The sequence below is a fragment of the Propithecus coquereli genome, unplaced genomic scaffold (genome assembly GCF_000956105.1).
Source record: "Propithecus coquereli isolate 6110/MARCELLA unplaced genomic scaffold, Pcoq_1.0 Scaffold45, whole genome shotgun sequence".
NCBI lineage: Eukaryota > Metazoa > Chordata > Mammalia > Primates > Indriidae > Propithecus > Propithecus coquereli.
Window position 1 is genome coordinate 7,939,771 of NW_012150285.1, and position 24,531 is coordinate 7,964,301.

At 37.0% G+C, this 24,531-nt stretch overlaps 1 protein-coding gene across 1 annotated transcript in view; it reads left to right on the plus strand.

Moving 5' to 3' along the window:
• ARMC4 (armadillo repeat containing 4) overlaps nucleotides 1-24,531 on the plus strand; it is a 172,279-nt gene that overhangs the window by 67,086 nt on the left and 80,662 nt on the right. The window contains exon 16 of the mRNA XM_012654869.1: nucleotides 6,786-6,900. Within this exon, the coding sequence (XP_012510323.1) occupies nucleotides 6,786-6,900 (115 nt within the window). The remainder of the gene's footprint in view (nucleotides 1-6,785; nucleotides 6,901-24,531) is intronic.

The window sequence follows — 24,531 nt, forward strand, 5'->3', positions numbered from 1 at the left end:
TTGTATATTCAAATATATCTTTATGTATTTTTGCAACCTTGCTAACTTTATTTTTTCTAAAAATTTTTTTGTACATACCATAGGGATTTCTACATGTAGAATTATGTAATCTGCAAATAATGACAGTTTACTTTCCCCCCAATCTTTATGTCTTTTTTTTCTTTTTCTTGCTTTATTAAGCAGGCCAGGACCTCTTTCACTACGAAGTGAGTGCAGATATCTTTGTGCTTGCTATACCTGATCTTAGGGAGAACACATTCAGTTCTTTGCCAGTAAGTGTGATGCTAGTGGTAGATTTTTTGCAGATGCCCTTTATCAGATTGAAGTTTCCATCTATTCCTAGTTTGCTGAGAGGTTTTTTTTTTTAAAAAAAATCATAAATGGATTTTGAATTTTATAAAATGCTTTTTCTTCATCTACTGAGATGATGAGATGATTTTTCTTTTGTTCGGTTTTAATAAGGTGAATTACATCGATTGACTTTGGAAGGTTAAGTCAACCTTCCATTCCTTGGATAAAATCACCCTGATCATGTTGCATTCCTCTTTTCATGTATTCTTGCATTCAGTTTGCTGGTATTTTCTGCCTGTGTTCATGAGATATAGTGGTTTCTTGTAATATCTTTGCCAAGTTTTAGTATCAGGGTTATGTAGGCCTCATAAAACAAGTTGATAAATTATTTTTTCTCTTTATTTTCTGATAGATTTTGTGTAGGATGATTTCTATCCTAAATATTTGATAGAATTCACTAGCAAAACCATCTGAGTTTTCTTTGTGAAAAGGTTTCTGTTTTTGTTTATTTGGTTTTAAAAATGGCTGTAGACTATTATCTTTAAATTTACAGATCATTTTCTCCACTGTGTCCAGTTTGCTGTTAAGCCCATCTAATGAAGTCTTCATTTCTGCTACTATAGCTTTCAAATCTAGCATTTTTATTTGAGATCTATATACAGATATAGATGTAGTTTTCATGTCTCTGGTTGCAGAATTTCCCTTCTTTTGAATCCAATTATAAACACTTTAAAATAGTGCATAATCCTAGTCAAATTATGTAAGTGCCACTTGATCAGAAGACACAAAATTATTGTATATAATTAAAAGACATACATTTAGTGGATCATTTCAGTCATTAGAGCTCGTACATATACAATTGCAAACAAACAAACAATGGTGCAGGTATGGACAAATCACTGGAATACAATAGGGAAATCAGCAATATATTAAATATCTATAGCTATAGCTATCTATTGATATATAACTACCTATTAAAATTTATGATATAATTGCAGAGTGTACATGAAGAAAAATACCTGGATCCTTCTTTCCTTCTTATAGAAAAGTCAAGTAATTAAAAGATTTAAGTATAAACAAAGTACATTATAAGAAGCCAAAAGATATATTGTAGTTTTATTATCTTGGAGTGTAGACGGCTATTCTAAGCATAAGATAAAGATCAAAATCATGGAGGAAATAATTGATAGATTTAATTACAGAAAATTTTAAATGCTTAGGAAGAATTAAAAAGAGAGAAAGAGGAGAAAAATCCCCTCAGTCTATGGAGGAGGTAACCACAAATTGGTCATTAAAGGGAAAGGATTCAACATTTATCCTGTTAGGATTCTTTCAGGCAAGGATAATTAATGGATGCTAAATCTGTAAAGTAGGGAAAGGTTATTGGGATGAGACCTTCTCAGGGTGACAAGTGTGACCCCACAGATTGTTATTCAACAAGAAGAGAAAGCAACATTTTCACAGTGGAAAGATCCGGTGATCACCAGCATAATTAAATGACCAAACCTGACATTGCTAAAAGTCGGACAATTGGACATTTTGTGTCTCCTGATGTGTTGCAATGCCTGGCATGTGATAGGTTCTCACTTAATATTCACTATAGGAATGAATCATTTTTCTGACAAAAAGGCTTCTAGAATCTTTCTAATCATGTTGCTTATACCAACTATAAAAGGATAGATTATGCTGTTGCTTTTCCAAGGCCAAGGAATTCTTGACATACCTCTCCAGAGGCTATCACATCCCTATCTCTTCTCCAAATTTGGTTTTTCATAGGCTGTTTAGAACAATACCTAGAGATAGAAACATAACTTCAAGGATTTTTGTTTTTTCCCAGACAGTCTCTCTCTCAGTCTCCCAGGCTAGAGAGCAGTGGCGTCAGCCTAGCTCACAGCAACCTCAAACTCCTGGGCTCAAGTGATCCTCCTGCCTCAGCCTCCTGAGTAGCTGGGACTACAGGCCACCACCACTGGCTAATTATTCTATTAAATATTTTTTGTAGAGATGGGGTCTCGCTCTTGCTCAGGCTGGTCTTGAACTCCCAGCCTCAAGTGATCTTCCTGCCTCAGCCTCCCAAAGTTCTAGGATTACAGGCGTGAGCCACCACACCCAGCCAAGGATTTTTTTTGAAAGGCAAAATTCTTTTCCCAGGGATGATCATTTTCATTCTGACATACATTTATGTTTCTCTTTTTACTGAATTGCCAACTTGGTTTCAAAACCTATGTATTGCAGTTACATCTTTTAATGTTGTGGTTGAAGAACGTCATGTTCTTTTAGGCTAACCACATTTACTTTGGGCCATTGTCAGACAATACAATTTATCAGTGTAATTTTCAGCAGATACTGTGAAATTTTTAGAAAACATGCAAAATTACGGTTTCAAAATAGATATATTGGTATTGCCAAAAAGAAACCCTACAGCCTTACCCATGCCCACAATATGGGCACAAATTGTTCACGTTTGTTCACATATATGGCCTCAGTGGGCAGACAAGCCAGCCAGACTTCATAACAGTCCTGGAAAATGTTAATATAAGAGACGGAGACACATAGTAAGCAGCTGCATCTTTTGGTTTATTTTTTTAATAGCCAGAATATGAATATAAATTCATCTTTCTAGAGCTGAAAAATGTTATTCTGCCAGCTGGACAATTTAATTTCCATGAGAAAGTTTAAGAATTTGAAAACATATAATTCAGTTTTATTTTTATAATGTTAAGAAATCAATGTAAAATTCTGTTGATATAAAAATGGGAAGAGCTTGCTTCCATCCTTACTGGAAATGATTTCAGAGCAAAATTCTAATCAAATTAAAGGGCTAAACAAAAGGGGCCAGACCCATTGGACATCGACAGTGGTGTGAATTAATACCACCTCGAAATCCATCGCTGTGTATACAAAAAGCAATAAAGTTGTAAAGAAATTCAGTGAAAATACACTTTCAACTCAGAGACAGCTTCAAATGAAAACTTTACTGCTTAGATTTAGAATCTGAACACTTATTGGCAAGTATGAGGTTTGAAAAAGAATATATTTGCGTTGGGAGAGATTTTCAATTCATTGAAAAAGGAGTAAGCAAAGACTGCCTGGTTTCAGATCCATGTAACCAGTACTCGCTGGTGTGGTAGCAGGCCCTAGGAGTGGGGGGCATGTATGATTCCTGATGTCAAGGAAATTACATGGTAGTTGGGGAGATAAGCACACACACGTGGCCACGGGCAAAGCAGCGTGTTATGAGTGGCTGGAAAGGGGAGGACAAAAATTCACAAGAGGCTTAAAGGAGGAGGAAGCCAGAGGTTTGCGGATCAGGTTTTGTTACAGACCTTAAGCGACAGATTGTTATATTAATAGTAAACTATGGAGATGGCCTGGGCAAAGGCTTACAGCTGCAAAGTGCATAAAGGGAGAAGAGTGTCCGTGGTCTGTGAATAAACCAGAGTCTTCTCGCCGTCTCCACATGGACGCACACATCTGTTCCAGCATTTTTAATAGATATAATCGTCTCTTTATCTCCCTCACTAGACTGCAGTTTTCTGAAGGACAATTAAAATGTAGTCATTCCTCATCATTTGCAGATTCTGTATTGACGGATTCACATGTAGCCCCCCAAAGCAATACATCACTGACACTATTATTCCCGGACACGTGCAGAGCAGTGAAAAATTTTGAGTCGCCCAACGCACTTGTTCCCAGCTGGGGTCAGCAAAAATGACACTCCGCATTTTCGTTTCAGCTGTCCTACTGTGCACACGTGGTCCATTTGGCAGTCTATTTGGTGCCATGGTTTTCACAGTTTTGTTTTGGGGTGGTGATCTTGCTGTTGAAGATGTCCCCTAAGCATAGCGCTGAGGTGCTGTGTGGGGTGACCAGGCACAAGAAGGCTGGGGGTGCCTTACGGAGAATTCGATAAGCTTCATTCAAGCATGAATTATAGAGCTGTTGGCCATAAGTCCAGGGTTAATGATTCGACAATATATTTTAAAGAAGGTGTCTTTAAAGAGAAATACACGTGAAACGAGGTTATATATTGATCATTTGATTAAAATATTCTGACCAGAGCACACAGGAACAAAAATTTATGTTTCCTCTAAGAGTAGTGGTTCAGTATCTGCTCATCTGGTGTCTGCAGCGACTCAGTAGACCGTCACTACCCCTAGTAATGAGAATTAACTGTATCTGTTATTTCTGCATGCCTAGTACTTAGGGCTTAGTAGATGGTCAAGGAGTTTTATGAGTACTTTCATCTCCCTGTAAATTTTGATTACTGGATTCAGGAACTGGGGTTTTAATATCCTGCAGGCCATGGGAAGCCACTGAAGACTTTTATTCCTTCCCCCTCCCCCACCTCCCCCCACCCTCGAGAGTGATCTTTTGCTTGTGAATTGTTCAACAAGCTTTGAATGAACGCACTAGGTGGTGTCATGAGCAGGATGTATATCCCTGGCACCCCGCTCTCAAGGAGCTATTACAGAAGCTCAAGAAGTTTCTTTAGAAAGATGAATTTTGCAGGGATTTGTAGGATGGATGGAAATTGAGAAAATCAAGTTATACACCCTCTTCAGCACTTCTGATGTGGGGCAGTAAAGACCAGGATTAGAGCGCTGGCATAGGGAACAGAAAGCAGGGAGACACACACGAGTTACTGTGAAGTAAAAATCAGCACTGAATGATTTCGCGCAGGGGATGAGAGAGATGCAAGGGTTAGAGCTAAACTCTGAAGTTTGGTCCCCCTGACTTTGTTAGTTCCTGTGTTTGCAAATGTTCAATAATGTCTTCCTTGTACGAGGTTGTTACAGAAATGGGGCCACAATCTTCATTATAAATAAGAAGCTGATGAATTGCTTAGGGTTTGGAGAATAATAGATCTAATTTTATAATCAGCAGTGAATTTTTAGAACTAACTGTGAAATTTTGTCTTGGGGAAAGGGTTCAGGGTTGCATTATCCTTTTTCCTTTTTGAACTGAAAAAGGGTGCCATCCAAGTGACTCCCACTCTAATGACAAGCGATGTCTGGCCAGCAACGTATAGTTAAAATATTACTAATGCTGAATTTGCAAGAAGGTAGGACAGACAATTATTCACTGTTGTTCACTGTGAAATTTTGTGTTAAAAAAAAATACATAGAGACCCAGGGATCAGCATGAATTATATTTTCAGGGGCATGTGTAAGGCAGTAAGGCTTTTTAATGTAAATTTTAAAAGCAGATTTTTCACTGTGAAATACCCAGAATGTTTCTTTAGAGTTTCCATAAATTTGAGAACTAAAATTTTGTTTTCTTTCAGCATGATTTTGACAGAAAGTTTTAGGTTTGAAAAGCTGCTTGCTTAAGCTTTGCTGTAAAATACTTTCTCAGTGCATTTTTTCCTTATTAGAGGTCATTTCTGAAAGAGACAGTTTATATCTTACTATAGGCTATTTGCATCACCAATTCTGTAAGGTTATGCAAAACCGATATCCTACTTGGAACTTTTGGAAAAATACATTTTTTTTTTTTTGTCCTGGCAAACTCATCTCCGATAATCAAGAAATGTAGATGTTTTTGTCAGTTTTCAAGGAAGAATTTGAATGGCATTTTAAGCTAGCCGTATTTATTCTATCTGTGGCTAAATATTACATGTGTTTAAATCAACTTGAGATTAAAAAGCAAAGGAATTTTGATGTTCTTTATCTTTTTTTCATCTGCTTCGAGTTTAATATACCTTTCTGAACAAAGCCATGTTTGTGAAGGATGTTAAGTTTTGTTTGGGCTTCGTTTCAACTGCAAGTACTCAGCGGACCCTACCGTGGGGTTATGCTCTCTGGACTGATTGATATATAAACAGAAGACAGATGGTATAGAGATGGCCCTGATGATAATTCATTTTTCAGCTAGTCATGAAGATATTTTGATTACAGTGTGTTTAAGTAATTATAACACAGTCTGCAATGTTAGCCTTGCTGGGAAGGGCGCACATGGAAAACAAGTTACGTGTTATTCGTGCCCAACAAAGGATGTACTGTGGTGTGATGATTTTAATTCCTAATGCTAGATTAGGACTGAAAGAGGTTAAAATATGTCATACAGTAAGGTAAGTCAATTAAACATAGACCAAATAAAAAAGGTAACTGCACGGTTTTGAGGCATAAATATTTGTTTTGGAAAGTATTTAGATGTTACTATACTATGTGAAAGAAACCAGTATTTTTACATTTAGGTAACAGTCTGTGTGCAGCTAATTAAAAAATTACGTGGCTTGATTTTCAGTTTATGTGAATGGTAATTATCATGCAGCTTGCTTTCTGTGTCATGAATTGAAAACTGAAATCAGAGGGCCGACCATTCGACAGCATGTTGTATCCCTGCTGTTGTTGAAGTTTTGCAAAAAAAAAAAGGAAGCAAAATGTCAAAAGGAGAAAAAATAATTAGAATTATGTAAATAGGTGGGCCACTTAAATTTTCATTTGACTTCCTAATTACAGTTTATACCACGATTTTGTGTTCCACACTAGAATAATTGATCGCTTAGATGGAGTTCGTTTGCTGTGGTCCTTGCTGAAAAATCCTCACCCAGATGTGAAGGCCAGTGCTGCCTGGGCCCTTTGTCCATGCATTCAAAATGCGAAGGTAAGAATAGAATCTCTAATGACATACTGGATAATGCCACCACGGGTTACTAATTGCTTTGACTTATATTTTTGGTCAGACTTACCTGGTGGAAAAGAGTGCTGAGCAATGTTTATGCCAAAAAAATTTTTGAGCAATGCCTTTTCCTGGTCAGTTTTAAAGAATGCCAAAACGAAACTAGTCTAAGATGGCAGTGCTTACCAAGTTCTAGCTGGTTGGTACAATTGAGACAAACACCCCGGGTAAATAAGGATGAGGAAAAGTTGACTGTTCTTATTTTATGGGTGATAAGAAAATGATCTGCATTTGCCTGCTACTTTGAGAGACTGAGGACCAAGTGGGAAGCATGACTGCTCCTATTGTACAATAGCACAGCCTGCAGCGAAAGCTCGCTACGTTCTATGTTACTTTGAAAAGGTCACATAATTTTACTGAGCGTCAGCTATTCTTGCCTGTCACTAAAAACTGATCTAGAAGTTTCCGACGTCTGTTTTAGCTCAATTGTTTTTAAAGAAAATTTTGTTATTTTCTTTAAATATCTCTTGCAGCCTATTTCTCTTATCTTTCCTCAATGTTTTCCCTCAGGTTTAGAGAGTTCTCTTTAAGATCCTTGTTGCCAAGGCTATTTCTCTCTGTTGAATATTTTATATAAGGGATTTTATTTCTATAATAAATTTAACATGATTCTTTAAAAAGTGAATGGTGATGTATGTTAGTAGAGGAGACCTATTACAAACTCATTAATAGAACCATTTCATTATGGCAAAAAATTTAAAAAGATCTCAAATATCAATCTATAGGAAAATGAACAATAGGATGGTAGTCTGTTCACATCATATCATACAATGCAGCTGTGAAAAATGAATGCATTTTGGCAATGTGTTCATCAGTATCACTAAATCTCAAACATATTGAGCAACATAAAAACAAGTTGCAGGAGTAGATATACAATACACTTTCTATTAGCAAAGAATTTTTCAAAATGTAAAATTTAAATGATATTGTTTAGGGAGCAAGGAAAAAGCCTACTGGGGAAAGATCGATATAAATCCTTGAAGGCTGATCCTTATCAGTTACTTCAACTAATCAGCCCAGTCCTTCATTCATAAATTTGAACAGTGAAGGATCACCAAATATTTAAGGAATACTAATGATATTAAAGGCACAAGCCAAGGTTAATAAACAGAACTAACTTCAGAAGAAACAGAAATAATGTAAGGAATGGAATATAAAAAGACCTAAGGGTCCAAATATCCAAATAGGCTGTTATAAAAAAATTCATAGATTTAAAAAGGTTTTTTTTTTTTTGGAAATTGAAAATATTTGGCAAAACAATAAATTTAGTAGAAGGGATGAATACTAAGTTGAATGTGGCTGAATAATTATCTGAAAGATAAAGTCCAGTAAGTAACTAAGAATGTAAAATAAACATAAAAAAAAATAGGACATGAAGGGAAAAACACATAAAAAGACGCTAGAAAGGAAGAGAGTAATTGAAGAGAAAAAGCAGTCTTGATTTTTGTTTTTTACCAAAGGGAAAGTCTTCATAAACTGAAATGCTGGAGAAAGACTCTAGTCTTCAGATCAAAAAGGTCCAGTTAGTACCAAGCAAGGAAAACAAACAAAAATGTTTACACCTTACCCAAATTCAAACTTGTTGTTTTCAGAAATTAAAAGAGAATATTACAAAAGAGCAAGAATCACACCAGCATTAGACTTAATATCATTCACAATAAATTCTTAAAGAAAATGGAACAAAGCATTCCTGCCTTTACAGGGAAATATTTTTATTCTGGAATTCTATACCCTGCAAAACTAGCATTCAAATGTGAGTATAAAGTAAGAAAAGAATACAGGCATTTTGCTTTTAGAAATGTCAGCATTCAGGAAGTCTATCCCCCACGAACTTTTTCTGGAAAAAAAATTACCTTATATTTTCCAGCAAAACAAAAGATTCTAAGAAAGAAAATAGCGTGAGTTATATAAAACGATAATGAGCAAATAAATCCTTAGAATTTTTATTAAATATAAATTTGTGTTGAAAATCTGGCTTTCAAATTTGATCAAATTATTAAGAAAGAATTCCTTTAAAAGTAATATCATAAAATAAAATAAAAACAGATAATATTATCACAGGAACAATCTGGCTCTAAACTACAGGATGATTCAAAAAAACATGTTAGGTAGTGGGAGATACTAAGTGAAAGCACACAAAAGGCTTTTCCCTTTCCTAGAAAAAGGTGTTATAGATACTTATAATTCTCGATGGTCATTGAAAATATAAATTTAAATATAGAATTTAATATGATCATTGGTGAGATACCGTTTTGATAGGTAATATTTCTACTTAGTGCTGTTGCTTTGCGTAAATTGTGTCCTGTCTTCTTATGGACTTCAACTGCAAAACTGTTATCTATTAATATTATTGGATTTAAGAGATATCCCAGTATTTTCATATCACTATTTTTGTGTCGGCTTTCTGTCGTGAATATCTGGCTGCCCCAGCCTACCTCTCTTTTTGTCCTTGGCCCCAAGCCCTAGACTAGATCGAAGGCTCCGTAAAGAGCTGCTTCTTGTTCCATTTTTATTGAACTTCATCTGCCCTCTGCACATTCCCCACCCCCAGCAAGACGGTGGCTTTGAATTCTTCTCAAGAAAAGGAAACCTCAGCCCCCTTCTTATTTGTCTTGAGAGAAGAATGAACTCTTGAAGAAGAGATCTCTGCTTGCTCACATCTCCCACCAAGCACCGCCCTCTCCTTCTGCATGCACTTAGCATCGCGGTAACAGAAGCATTTGAAGAGTCTTCGACAGGGAATAACATGAATTAGAAAATATCTGAGTGAGTGACTGATTAGGCTATTACAGTAGTTCAGCTGAAAACAATTAGAATTTGACCTAGTACCGTGGCAATGTAAATGGAGAGAAGTCAACAGAAGAAACAATTGAGAAGTAGAATCAGAAAATTGGTAAGTGATTGGATGTTGGCTGTGAGAAAGAAAAGATCAAGAAAGGTTTTGAATTTTTGAGGTTTTTAAAATTTTTTTTTTAAACTTTGACGACATCATAGAAACTTTACCAAACATGAGAAGAACATGATTTTGGGAAAAGATGGTGGGTTTGTTTTCCTCCAGGTAGAGATGCTGAGTCATTTGAATACATGAATCCGAATGTCAAGAGAGAGTTCTGGACTGGAAATGTGTATGTGTGAGGTCGTCCAGCTCGTGGCAGTAGCCCAGGCATGGAGAAGGGGTAAAAGGGAGGTGGTGGAGTGGGAGGAGATCTCCAGGACAAGCGAAATCAGGGAGGAAGGCACGGGAGGGAGGGATAACCAGGGCTAGTGATTGCAAGACAGCCAGGAAAAGAGACAAGTCGGGGGGGAGGCGAGGTGGTCAACAGTGTCATTTTCCCCCAAGAGGACAATTACCTTTGAAAACTGAAGAGAGTATGTTAAATATGGGAATTAGGTGGTCATCGGTCATAGCCATTTCCAATGAGAATTGCGAGTTTAAGCCGGATGGCACTATAGTGAGAAATGAATTCGGGAGAGGGACAGAGAAAAAGAAGATTAATAGTTCTTTCTAGAAGCTCAGTTGTTAAGAGAAGGAGACAATAGGAAATCCAGAAGATAGGTAACTCAGGGTTAGGGAAGGATTAATATAGAAGGAAGAGGCGTGTGTGTGCATATATCCATATATCCATGTCGACCTATATAGTGATGGGAGAGAGAGAGAGAACAGATAAAGAAAGAAAGACATGGCTCTCACTCTTCCTTAATCTTACAAGCACATTGTTCTGAGTACTGTAAAAGATTTCTGGAGTGCCAAGCAAAAGAACAGTTCTAGAATGCATAATTCCTGAGCGTGAGTACAGTGAGAGCAAAGCCAAGAGAACTTCTGTAAAGAAATACAGAAAGAGACAACTCCTTATTTCATCCAGGCAACAAACACATGGCTGGCCTATCTATCCATCTACCTATCTATCTATCTATCTATCTATCCATCATCTTCCTATCATCTCTGTCTGTATCTTTGAAGTTGAATTTGGAAGTAAGAAAATTATCAAAGGAATCTGAATTAATACCCTCATGTGAATTTAAAAAATTGAAGTCAGGTTTTTCCTAGCACATCACTCATCTGGCTATTTCAACAATGAGGACCAGCCTTTCTGATTAGGTCATATGGGAGACATTTCCATAAACTCAATTAGCAAAATATGCAGAGTCAAACTTCTGATGATGTATACAATATTAAAATATACATCTTTTGTGACTAAATTTAGGATGAACATTTTTGGATGTCAATTCAAAGTAGATAACAGCTTTTTGGTAATGTATGGGGATACGTGAGCAAAAATTTTGAAGACCTTTTGGTCTAGTATACACCAGGTCCGGCCCTTGAAATGGGAAAGAGGGAAATGTAAAACATCTTTCCTTAAGAAAATAACCTGATTTACGAGGATCTAGTCTTGTTTAAAAAGCCTATTTTCCAGGGTCAGAAGCTGAATATTATATTGGTCTTCCTTCTTGCATCCTTCTACACCAAAACTCATTTGACCAAGGCAGAAGGACACCTCAGGGGTAGAGTGCAGAAGAGGTCATGTACTGAGAAAAGGAAGGGGGGAGAAAGCACATTTATAATATTGGAAAGTAGTATTTCATTATTTATACAGATCCCAGTCAAACCATAGTCCAAGACCACTCTATGTAATAGAAATTTGTGCGATGAAATGTATAGTTCGAATGTGGCAACCAATAGCCGCAGTGGCTGTTGAGCACTTGAAATGTGACAAGTATGGCTAAGGAACTGGAGTTTTTGTTATATTAGGTTTTAATTAAAGTTTAAATAGTCACATGTGGTTAGTGGACATTATTTTGGTGCCCATGTCTAAGATATGCAAGTAATAGAGAGTTGTTTTCATAAGGCGCATGCTACAAAGAGTTGTAATCCTCAAGAATTAAATGAATTTATGTGTAGTTACATGTTCATTATGTAAAGTTTAGAAACTAAAAACAGCAAAGAAAAAAAATCATCTGTAATTTCAGCACTTGGAGATAACTGCTATTAAGAGCTAATAGGTTTTTTTCCCCTTAACCATGAATTGTGAATGTCTCTCTGATTCTCAATATACATCATTCCATATCGCTGTCTAATTTTCTTTGGCTGTGTGGTATTATATTGTATGGCTATATCATAATTTATTTGTGCAACTAAGTTTCTGGTGTTAAAAAACAGTGAGGTTAAGGGAAACAAAAATTTCATCTGATCCTTTCTGGAATATTCTTTCACATAGGGAGAAAAAATAAAGTTGCCTCTGACCCATTGGTAGGAATTTGAGCATAGCTTCCCAGGGATGTGTTTTATAATAGACATTGTGTCTGTGTTAGGTTAATCGGCAGTTTTTTCTCTTTCTTGGTCTTACATAAAATAATAGTGCATTTTACAGTCAACTGCCTTTTGGATTACTGGAAATAATACGACACATGTACACATGTGTATGCATGGTGGTTACGTGTACTTACAACTCTTTTGGGGTCTCGTGTGTTGTACTGACATCACTACCCAAAACTTTTCTCGCTAGATTATATTCAATTCAGCATTTTCAACCAATATTTTGTATGTTCTATTGTTATAGGCAATTAAAATTCTAATTTATAGTCTAATAAGATTATCAATTCTGAAGGAGAACAGGGGTGGGAAATGTTTTGGGCATATGCAAGGGCATCCGGCTTGCAGTGAAATAATGGAACTACAAGAGATCTTGCCAAATACTTGGCCCATCCTTCCTTCCCCTTCCTTCCCCTCTCCCATTTAGATAAGTCAATAACTCCGCTTTCTAGGAAAGAATTGCCTTTCGTTCTGTAAGGAAGCATTTCCACATTCTTCTCACATAGGATGCTTTTGTAAGTAACTTTAGACTTATTCGCTTATGAATCATAGGATTTGGCCTCAGTTTGAAATAAATAACTTCTTTGGGTTAATGGCACTGACAGTAATGCCGCGGAAACTAGCTATAAGTTAGCTAATTATAGAGTTAGTTAATTATAGCTAGTTAAGTATAACTGAGAGCCACACACAAAGGAAGAAAACACCAGCCAAGCCTTCAAACAAGTTACCACTACTTCAGGGTCCCCACCACATCTGCCAGGCACCACGACACCTAAGTGTGCCACGTATGTGTGTCCACGTGGTGTGGATATGGTGAAATGTCAACTGTTCAAAACAGATGTTATCCATTCTTATATTGTTCACAGCATACACATCAGAACACATTTTCAGATCTGTTAAGAAAATAAGATGTGCAAATTGCTTCTAGTGAATCTATTAAATCTTTTCTTGTTGGCAAATATTTAAAGCTACCTACCTGTGAATGAGCCAGGCAACCAAGTAGTAGAATCGAGGACTTCAGTAATGGATTATGGGATAATTGAGAGAAATAAAGACACACCATGTAAAGTTGGCATTGCCTTTGCATTATCATTATTTTGTTGTTAAATGTATAAAACAAATAGATAGTGGGATTTTTGTAGTGAGGAATTGTGGTCTTATCAGCAGTAGACCAGAGTCTCAATTAGGCGGTTTAAAATTCGACTTCATTTTGAAGAAAGTAAGTATGTAATCGTTTTCGATAGCTTACCAAGGATAAGGAAAATGTACTAGATGAAAAGATATGTTTTTTTCCGGGATAATAATTATCTGTCCCTTCTTTGTCTTATTGGAAAAATCAAGAGTGTGACATTTGAATCTGTTTTATGGTCTTTATAAAACTTGAAAGAATAGTTAAGACAGGAAACAAGTGCTCCAGTTAGAAAGCAACAGTGTTTTTTGGTCAAGAACTGAAGAACAGAAGGTCAAACTAGACTAATTACAAAAAAATTCTCTGCATTTTTCTAAGAACTTTTATATTTAAGACCTTACCATTTAAGATCTTTTCTGTATTAGGTTTAAGGAAAGTTCATTTTTTTCTATTAAGATTGCTAAAAAGGACAGAGATCCTAAGATTCAACCTCTGTAGTGAAATTTACATAGTAAATTTCATGAGCTGTAAGTCAGGCTGCAGGCTAATAACTGCTCTGCGAAAAATGTGGGAGATTTGTAAATGGAAGTGAGAAGCTGTTCCTTTCAAGCTGAACGATCAAACACGTTTTTGGAGAAAAATGGTGGCTGAGCAGGTGTTCAGTATTATGAAGTTGTGCTGCAAAGAATGCAACAGCCAAACCTGGCAGAAATCCGTGTATTAAATTCTTTGTTCTTAAGAAGCAAAACTCTGCTGCAGAAAGTCAACTCAAATCTGTGCTCCGTGAACAATAGGATAGTGAAAAACACAGGAACTCATGTAAAGAATGTGTCATATCACTTAACAATCACTTTTGTGCCTTTTGCCAATAAAAATCTTATTTTGAATGTCACAAGATAGTATTTAAAGTAATTTCCTTAATTCTGTTTCCTTTCACTAATGAGCTTTAAGAAGTTTTTGTTAAGAAAAAAAAAGAAGTTTAATTATATTTGTCTTTTCATAAGAAATGATTAGCATAATTCATATTAACGTATAATCACCATTTCCTCATGACATAGAAAGGAAACTGGTATTCTTATTTTCAAATAAATACTCTGAATGTATAATAAGTAAGTTGGATATTTAGGAAGAAAACTCAATCTGTCTTCCAAATCAGTAATATATATCCATGAGATCATTTGGCCTGTAACCTTTTAAACTTAATTTTGCTACTTGTTTAGAAAATGTCTGGTTTTGATCTTGGAGGGAAAAAAAAACCCGCAAAACTCTAGTAATTTCAAAACCAGTGACTTAAAGATCTGCTCCAAACAGAGAAGCCAATCAGAGAAATTTGAGAATGATTCCCCCAAAGAGAAGAGAAGTTAATTTGTGAGGTTGGAAGACATGCCCGGGCGGTTTGAGCCAGGAATGTCGAGCGCTGAGAGTAGATGAGGCCAACTTCCCCACCACAGGTGTGACAGAACGCAGCTGATCAAACAGGACAAGAATCTGACATCACTCCCTGTTTAGCTTCAGCTGCCCAATGAGCCATGCCCCGCCAGGAAGCCAACGGGAACTTTGGGAAGGCGTGTGCAGGGGTTTAGTTTCAGACTAAGAATGCCGTTGTAAACATGGTTTATGAGCTTCGATTTGGCCATGTTTGAGCCTTTGAATGCACAGCTGTCCAACAGCGTGCCAAAGAATCAACGCGGCTTTTTACAAAAAATCTCAAATCTCTTTAAAATGTGACCCGTGTTTGTGTCCTGTTCGCCTGTTTTGGGGTCTGTGATCATTTTTAGTCGCCAAATAGTTCTAAGTGTGTAGACCTCATCTGGTTCCCAGTTCCTAAAATCCTAAAAGATTGAAGTAACAAACTTCACAAATTTTTTTCTTGGTAACAAAAATTATAAATTTTTTTTCTTTTTGCGTACCGGATTTTCAAGTGGAGTCATGAAGGGCCAAGGCAAAAGCGAGGGTGTTAAAAAGCCTGTGAGAGCAGAGCTGGAAGGACCACTAACTAGCTAAGGTCAAGTCTATTGCTTCCTGCGCCTCCCTGCTACTGTCCTCTCAGCCCTACCCCACAGAGGGCTGGGATGGAGGTTGCCAGCCTGGGAGGGTAGATTTGATGGAAGAGTAATACAGCCTACGAAATTGGAAGTTACAACTAAAGCCATACCTATTCTAAACAGGAATGAAACAAAATTATGTGCCAACTGTTAGCTACTTGTGAAACCATTTCGCCATTTAATTTTGAAAGCACGGTTGGTTATCAGTTACCAGTTACTTTATTAAATTGATAGTTTCACCCATTAAATTAATCATTACATTCACCTCGGCCAAGAAGGTTCAGGATCACACAGTGCACGTTGCCACCATCAGACATGGTGCCATCACAAAATTCAGGACTCAGACATCTGACTGGGGACTCAGATGGCTGCTTCTTCGAGTTCATTTGAGCAGACACTCCTGTTGCACTTTGATCTCATCAGACCCCCACACATTGACCCCACTGTGTTTCTACCCATAGGCCTCTTCCTAGCTGTGTTTCCCTCATTGCGCACCTTGGATTCCACAATCTACCATTACACTTGCTCCTTTTGAGAACCTTCAAGTCCATTTACTCTCTTGCTTTGCATTGCACCTGTCTTGATGAAGTCTTCACCCTGGATGGAGGCATTCATCCATTGTGTCCACTATGGAAGTCTGGCAGGAGAATGTTGCCAGAGAAAATCATGTTATTGGGCCAGTTACCATCATTAGAAACTCATGATCACCAATCTCAATTCAGCCAACGTAACTAAGTTTCTCGAGTGAGGTGCTCCCACTCCACGATGAAGACAGAGCTGCTGCGGTCTCTTGCAGCCCATACCTGCCCCTGCCCCGTAGAGGAATCTACCTTGGAATTGATTGAGAATATGATACCCAATAGGTGGAACAGTCTTTATTCCAACATCTGTAGACCTGCCAGGATCCATATTTGCACCCAAACCTCTGAATCTGTGGGTTGCTCTTTTGGATCAAATTTGGAAAATTTTAGGTCATTATTTTTTAAAATTTTTCTTCCTGATTCTCGCTTTTCTCCTTAGACTCTAATTCCATGTGCTTCCTTAAACATCTTGTGGGTTTTTAAAATTTTTGTGTGTGCTGGCTGTTATATTTTTTAAAAATAGTAGAGGAAGCCTTCTGTCCTCTATTAGGCACAGGAGGAAGGGGTTGGTCAGTTTGATGCAATCAGGGATTGCGTTTATTAGGAGATGGACTACAGCTTTATCCCCCATCAGGCCTTAGAGATCACAGACCAGAAGTCAAGGCTCATTTCTTTTTGTTTTTCTGCTCAGCCTCCAACTACATGAGTGGCTCTGAGGCTTTACGTTTTTGATCTTATCAAAAGTTGAGTTGGGTGGAGGGTTGGTTGCACCTTTGGTTAGACTGAGGTCACCTCTGGCTCCAAACACTTCACAAGTGAATTCAGGCCTTTCCTCTCGCAGGTCCTGGAACCAAGCACAAAGAGATCACCAAATTGCAAAATTGCAAAATCTTGAAACCTGGAAGCCATGAGGCTGCTGGACTGTGGGAATGCATGTTTGTAAGGGTGCGATCGTCAGAAAACTTGGAGAGCACAGGGATGGGAGGCTCAGAGAGCATGAGAGTGTCCGCATGTGAGACCATGAGACCAGAATGTGGGGCAGTGGGACTGTACTGAAATACGGTTCTGCAGAGAATTCGAGGTGGGAACTGCAGCACTGCCAACAGAGAGCCCACAAGATTGTGAGATTAAGAGACGATGAGACTGGGTGATTGCTTTCCACTTTCCAGACCAGCCTCCAGTCTCCCAACTCAGCGAAATTCTTATGTGAGAGAATCACTTGTGGAGATTGTCTCTCTGTTTGGGGATTATTCAGATTTAAATTTGATATGCTGAGCGCATCAGAAGTGTGGCTGTTTTCTTCCAGGCTAAGACTATCCTTTCTCCGGCATGCTCACTTCTCTACCTAACAAGCCCCTGCCTTAGCAACTTCCCCAAGTGTGAAATCTTTCTCTGTCCCTTGCTCAGTTTGGGGTCACAGTGCCATTTCTCTAGGCACATGGCTTCACACAAGAAGTAGCCACAAGCCACCTTTAGTAGTAACATTTCTCTGCCTCCTTTCATGAATGTTTTCAAGAAATGAACTATATTTGGGTCCCCTGCCTGGAATATTTTTACTTTATTCTCCTGTAAAATCTAAACTAAAAGGCCCCTCTCCCTACTTCTGGATCTAAATTGGCATGCTTAGAACTTCGGCTACCTTGTGCTTTGGACTTTTTCTTCTAAGGGTTTTATAGTTTCGGGTTTTATGATCAGGTCCTTAGCCCATTTTGAGTTAAATTTTTATATATGGTGTGAGGTAGGGGTTCAGCTTCATTCTTTTGTGTGTGAATATCCAGTTTTCCCAACACTGTTTGTTGAAGACTATCCTTTCCCCTATTGAATGGTTTTGACACCTTTGTTCAAAATCATTTGATAAAATACAAGGGGATTTATTTCTGGGTCTCTGTTCTATTCCATTGGCCTACATGTCTGTCTTTATGCCAGGACCACACTGTTTTGATTGCTGTAGCTTTGCAGTAAGTTTTGAAATGAGGAAGTGTAAAACTTCCAACTTTTTCTTTTTCAAGATTGTTTTGGCTATTTAGGGTTTCTTGAGATTACATATAAATTTTAAGATGGATTTATCTATTTCTGCAAAAAACAGTTGTAATTTTGAAGGGATTGCATTAAATCTGTAGATTGCTTTGGATAGTATTGACATCTTAACAATATTAAGTCTTCTGATCCATGAACACAGGATTTTTTTTTTTGCCTCATTGGCTAAATTTTATGATGCTATTATAAATGGAATTGTTTTCTTAATTTCCATTTCAGATCATTTATTGTTAGAGTATAGAAACACAATTGATTTTTGTGTGATGAGTTTGTATCCTGAGACTTTGCTGAATATTTTTATTGGTTCTAACAGTTCTTTTATGACATTGTTAGGTTTTTCTATATACAAGATCATGTTGCTTGTGAACAGAGATGATTTTACTTCTTCCTTTCCAGTTTAGATTTTTTAAAAAATTTTTCCTGTCTAATTCCTCTGACTAGGACATCCTGTGCTATGTTGAATAGAAGTGGTGAAAGTGAGCATACTTATCCTGTTCCTGATCTTAGAGGAAAGTTTTTAGTCTTTCATCATTGAATATGATGTGAGCTGTGGGGTTTTCATAAATTACCTTTATTATTTTGAGATAGTTTCCTTCTATTTCCAGTTTGTTGAGCTTTTTTCATTTATCCAGAAAGGGTGTTGAATTTTTTCAAATGCTTTTTCTGCATCAGTTGAGATGATAATGTGAGTTTTGTTTTTAACCTTCATTTTGTTAATGTGATATAGTATACAGACTGATTTTCTTATGTCAAACCATCCTTGTATTACAGGAATAAATCTTCCTTTGTCATGGTATATAATCCTTTTAATATGCTGTTGAATTTGGTTTGCTAGTATTCTGTTGTAAATTTTTTTTTGCATTAATCTCTGGGTGTATTTTAGGAGAAACTTTGATAAATAAGAAAGCAGACCTAGGAAAACCACTTAAATGAAAATTGTTTAAAAACACAGCAGCGAAGACGAGGGAGACCAGATAGCTGGCTTCAAATACTAGGAAAGCATTCATGACGATGACGGTCAGTTACAGTTAATATAATGTTATTGTTCACATTCATTATGAGTTAATAGGCTCTTATCTGTGGAATTGGGATGCTAACCACAAATTTATAGAAAAATGTGATGTAACAGACCCAAGTAAACTTTGGGAAAACAATCTCTTCATAAATTGGAGACTCCCTGTTTTTGGAGTATGACACTCCATAGAGTTAGATTTTATTTTTCTGTTAAGATTATGTTTTCAAGTGTTCTTCTTAGCCAGATCCATATAACTCACTCTTTGGAAGCATCTGTCTGGATCTGAACAGGAAACTGCTTTATTTGTCTAAATCTGTAGGTTACTGAGTATAAGCAGTAAATTCTTTTTTAAAAAAATTTGATACATATACATTTAAAAATGTTAAAATATATATATATGCATATATGACTACAAAAGATATGGCATAGATATACACACATAGATTTATAAATCATAGCTACTTATGATAACATGACATTTGTTTTGCACCTTGTATTTGTTTTAAAGTTCTTTCAAATACATCATTGGTTAAGAATGTCACGTAATTAACTCTGTAAACCTCTGGTTACACAATGCTTCCTCACAATGTAGACCTCCTCATTAATGGAATATTGCATCTAATGCAGGATCAACACAGGGCATGGTCAAATTGAAAAAAATCACAGTTATCTCTGATATTTAAGAAAATTATCTTGAATTAGCTGAGGAAAGAAGAAAAAATCGGAGCCATTAAATTTGTTTTCTTTATTTTTCTTGTTATTCAATTGGATAAAGCTACCCTCCAAGTGTAATGCTTTTTTTGCTGTGTCAATCTAGACTATAAGGAAGGACTATATCATTTCTTCTACCTGAAACTAATTTATATTTCATTCAGTTGATAAGGAAAAGGGTAATAATTGATATTCTAATTTTGATTTTTGAAGCAATGCATTTAAGAGTGTAAGGTAATTCTAAATCAGCAATAATTTTTTTAAGCTATAGTACTTGTTAACTACTGGGAACAGAACAAGGATCTTATTGTGATAGAGCAACACAAACTTTCTGTTCTCTTTGAGTATATATAGGTGATATCGAGAATTTTAAAAGGATTTAATTTATTAAATATACTTTTAGGGCAAGATTTGCCTGTTCAGTTTGGCTTCTCTGGCATACTATTCTAATGTGAATGTAGGATTTTTGAAATTTTTTATATGCTATGTGCTATCTTTAAGTCTTCTTCAAATACTGTATTATATATCCTATGGTCTCGATATGGGACAGAGTGGTGTTTTTATAGCTCTTCTGGTTAAAAATTTTTGTCTTGAGTCATGTTACACTTGCCTTGTACGTGCTTTAAAGTTGTGGTATGTATATCTCACCTCATCAGAAAACTGCCAGTTCTTTTCGCTGTAGGCAAGAGAAGGAATTTTGTACCCATTAATTAAGTTGCTCAATGCCAAAACACCCAGTTTTCTGTTTTATTCATTCTTCTGTAAATAATGTCTTAATATTTTCCCATTAGCTGACTGTTAGCTTTTTATATTTTTCATCTTATTTGTGTATTCTGTTTGATTTTATTTAATTTGAACTTGACACCTTTTCCTACTTATTCAACCATTCCACCATTAATAGCATTATGAAGGTGTTTCATATTCTCTTTCTCAGTGACTGTTTTTGTTTGTCTTAGGAAATGTCATTGGCAAAATAACTTCATCTCGTTTGGCATTATTAATTCCCTAAATTGTGAAGATCATTTTGATTCTCCATAAACTAGGTTTAATCTAGTAAATACCATTGTGGGTGTTTCCAAGTGTAAGTGCACAGGGTCTAGTGAAAAGACAGTAAACGAGAATGTATGTGGAAGCCCTTTATAAACTGCAAAAAATCAGGCAGTTCCTATTATTACTATTACTGTTAATTATTAAGAGTTTCCCTATTACAGACAAACATTTGAGTTGTGCGTAACCAATATCGTACCAGCGGTGAAGTTGGCAAAGATCAGTTTTTAAGATATGTGAGAAGGTGGAAAATGTGGTGAATTTGCCCAGTCGTTGAGCATTAGTGAGAGACAGTTTTGGCAGAATAATTGCTTTTTCCATCCTCAAATATACTGCCTCCCTTTCCATAGAAACTATGCGAGGCAAGACGTCATATGTTTAGAATCTTTAAACCTAAAAAGAAAAAAAAAAGAAAAGAAAGAAATCTCACCTTCAAAACAAATAAACAGACTTCGGAGGGTCTTGCAGGCCTTTGGGTCTAACATTCTCTGTCTCACAGACTGTGAGCATTACAAGACTTCGTGAGCTATGCCCGTGATCTCACTGAGTCTTTGGCTCTCTGCATCTCATACCATGCACCTTAGGAAGTTCTTGGATCAGAGGTAGATGTGATCACTTTTGTCCTTTTTCCCAGTATGGCCCCAACGCTGTGGCTTCCTGTCGCTGTTGATCAAATAGCCAGAGAATCACGAAGTCATTAGGCCCTGTGAAGTTGACTCCGAGGAGCAAGACTGATGTGGAATTTGGCTTGTTGACGCCATCTTATCATTTTAGATTCCATCATACATTGGAATGTGTGGAGAAATCAGCTAATATTCTTTTCTTTTTAGTGTTTGCAACTATGGCTAAGTACCTTAAACTGATAGTCCCTTTATTAATTTTATTTTTATAATTCAACAATCATTTATTGAATGTGTCCACTGAGTGAGAAACACAAGCCTATATCCCAAGGGAGACCCAAAGAAGAACAAGACCAGGTGTCTCTGTCCTTGAGGAGCTCACCAATGAACAGGGAAGGACCTATAAGAAGATCATTACCGTATCATGAACGAAAGCCTACAGATGCCTTTGGCTGTAAATGGCCAGATCTGATTTTAGGATTAGTTGCCTCAGCAACTCAGTGTTGTCACCAAGCTGTTTTCCTCCTTCTGTTCTTCCATTCTTACTGTGACCTGTGATGATTTCTTCTTCTAAATCAGATAATTTTCCTAGAAGATTCCTGGAAGACATCATTCCAGACCCATTGGCCATAATTGGGCCCCTAAACAAATAATTGCCTGCTATTAAAAGATGGGTCAGGGTTTGCAGGGTGGCGTGGGAGTTCGTAGGAGTTTGAGAGAGCATCCAGGTAAACAAAACAACACAGTCAAAGATGCAGAATGTCACACTTTATGCCACAGTAATCCTCGGAGCTGGAGTATAGCTTATGCAAGAGAGGATCCTGGGAAGTGAAACAAGAGGGTGAGGTTGGACCAGATTGGGAAATACTTGAATGTCACTGATGTAGACATTGCCCTGAAGGAAACTGCAGCCAACAGAGGCTTGGAGAAATCAGCAGTCCTTTCGTCAGTGTCCTTCCGGTCATTTGGGGTCTGACGTTCATTCTCAAGTAGACTCCTCAGGAAGGGCCTGTGCTAACACTCCCTGAAGCCTTCTGCGTTTACAGCAGTTTTACTTTGAAAGTCATTTGGGCTCCGTATTAGAACCTTGATTCACAGTTTCTCTCCTTGAGTAGCTTAGAGGTGTTATTCCCTTTCCTGCGTCATAAAACACTGCTGTTGAAAAGTCTAATGGTGATGTCTTATTCTCCCCTACAAGTGACTTGATCTTTTCGCTTGCATGACCAAAGAATTCCTTTTAAAATGAAAATCCAACAGTTGTACTAGACTATGTCTTTATATTAGCCTGTGCTGGAACATTTTTCCCAGGTGTGTAAGGCAACTTTTCAGTATACTCTCAGGGTTTTGTTTCAGGAGAGAGTTTTTTTTTTAATTATATAGTTTTAAATATTTGCTCCATTGTATTGTTTTGTTTTTCTTCTTGGGGACTCTGATATACGCATGTTAGATCTTTGCTGCCTATTTGTTCTCTTGAATTTTAGAATTCTTTTCCCATCATTTTGCAGTTATCACATCTTCTATTTATTCAAAGAGATTACCCATTATGTTTATTTATTCTTGTGTTCTTTCTAGTTTACTCTTCATTTTCAAACTGAATTCCTTTTATTTCTAATTTCTTTATGAATGTCTTTCACCTCTTTAAAAAATTTTAACTAATCACCTAATTTATGAACTTTAATAATTTTAATTTATGTTTTCCTTTCGTTGCTTTCATGATTTTCTTTTAGCTTCGTTTGAAATGTTATGTTCCAGTTTTCGTCTGCTTTGTAGGTGTGTCTTTCTATAATAACATGCTTTTGTTGTCTGTAAGGATGTTATTCTACCCCTTATTCTTTCTGTTTTTTCTTTCTTACAATGATTCCATATGGAAATTGACTGTAGTCTTTGTATATTGCTCATTTTTAAGTGAAATGAGTTTTTCTGGTCTTTTAGGAGGGAGACGTGGGCCAGGAAAGCATTGCTAGTTTCATGGTTCCCAAGATCCCAAGTGTGGTTTGCACAGTGGTGGAGGGTGAGAGGCTTTGGCCGCTGCTCCCCCACTCTCTTTTTATCTGGACTGTCTTATTCCTTCATCCGTGTTCCTGCCTGTTCAATCTGTATGCAAATCCCTGTAGTTTCTCCCTGCTGCAGGGGTTTGTCCTAGGAGGGGGCTTCGGTTTGTAGTTTTAAGAAATCATAGGACTCGGACCTACAGACTCTCCCAACACTGTCAGACCTCATGGCATTGTAGTCTCATCCGTTAATCAGAGCCGGAAGAGTCCATATCCAGCTTCTGCTGCTGTTCCTGAGCCCAGTGGCAGTGTGGGGTTCCTTGGCACTCAGGACCTCCACCGATCCCTCTGCCTTCCCTCTGCGACTGGGAGTTTGTCCCAGTCTGCTCGCGTTTAGGGCTCAGTGTGGATACCTTGTCATTTGGTATTGTTGTATATGTTGTCCCTTCTGGTTTTGTTTTGCTATACTAGCTGCTTTGTTTCTATATGGAGATTTAGGAGATTCAGAAACTTTGCCACTATCATCTTTCCAGAAATCCTCCAGTTTTTCTTGAAAAAAAATTGTTCTGTAATTTTGTAATTGGCAAATGTATTAGATTACTGACACCTATAACATCACTTTGAAAAGTCGAGCTTTGGGGCTATACTTTTGAAGTTCCTTGAAATTCTGAGAAAGAGTCATTGTTTTTGCTTTTGAATTTATACATGTGTGACCTTATTTGGACTGAGGATGTGATTAGGATTTACAAATTGCAATATTGTACTAATGGAAGGGCTTTGGGATTAGACAGGTCTGGATTCAAATCCCAGTTCTACCACTATCGTTTTACTTTTAACATATTAATTAATTTCTCTGAGGTTTTCCTCATCTATGACATGGAGATGCTACTGCTCCAATGACCACTACTAACCGCCTCAAAGGACAAATAGGATTAAATTATGTTGGATATCTGAAGGTTAATAAATTCATGTTTATAATCTTTTTATTTGATAGCATCCTAATGTATAGAAGTAAAATAAGATGAGAATGTAGACGACAGCTGAAAATACAATAAGTCCTTTTGTAGTA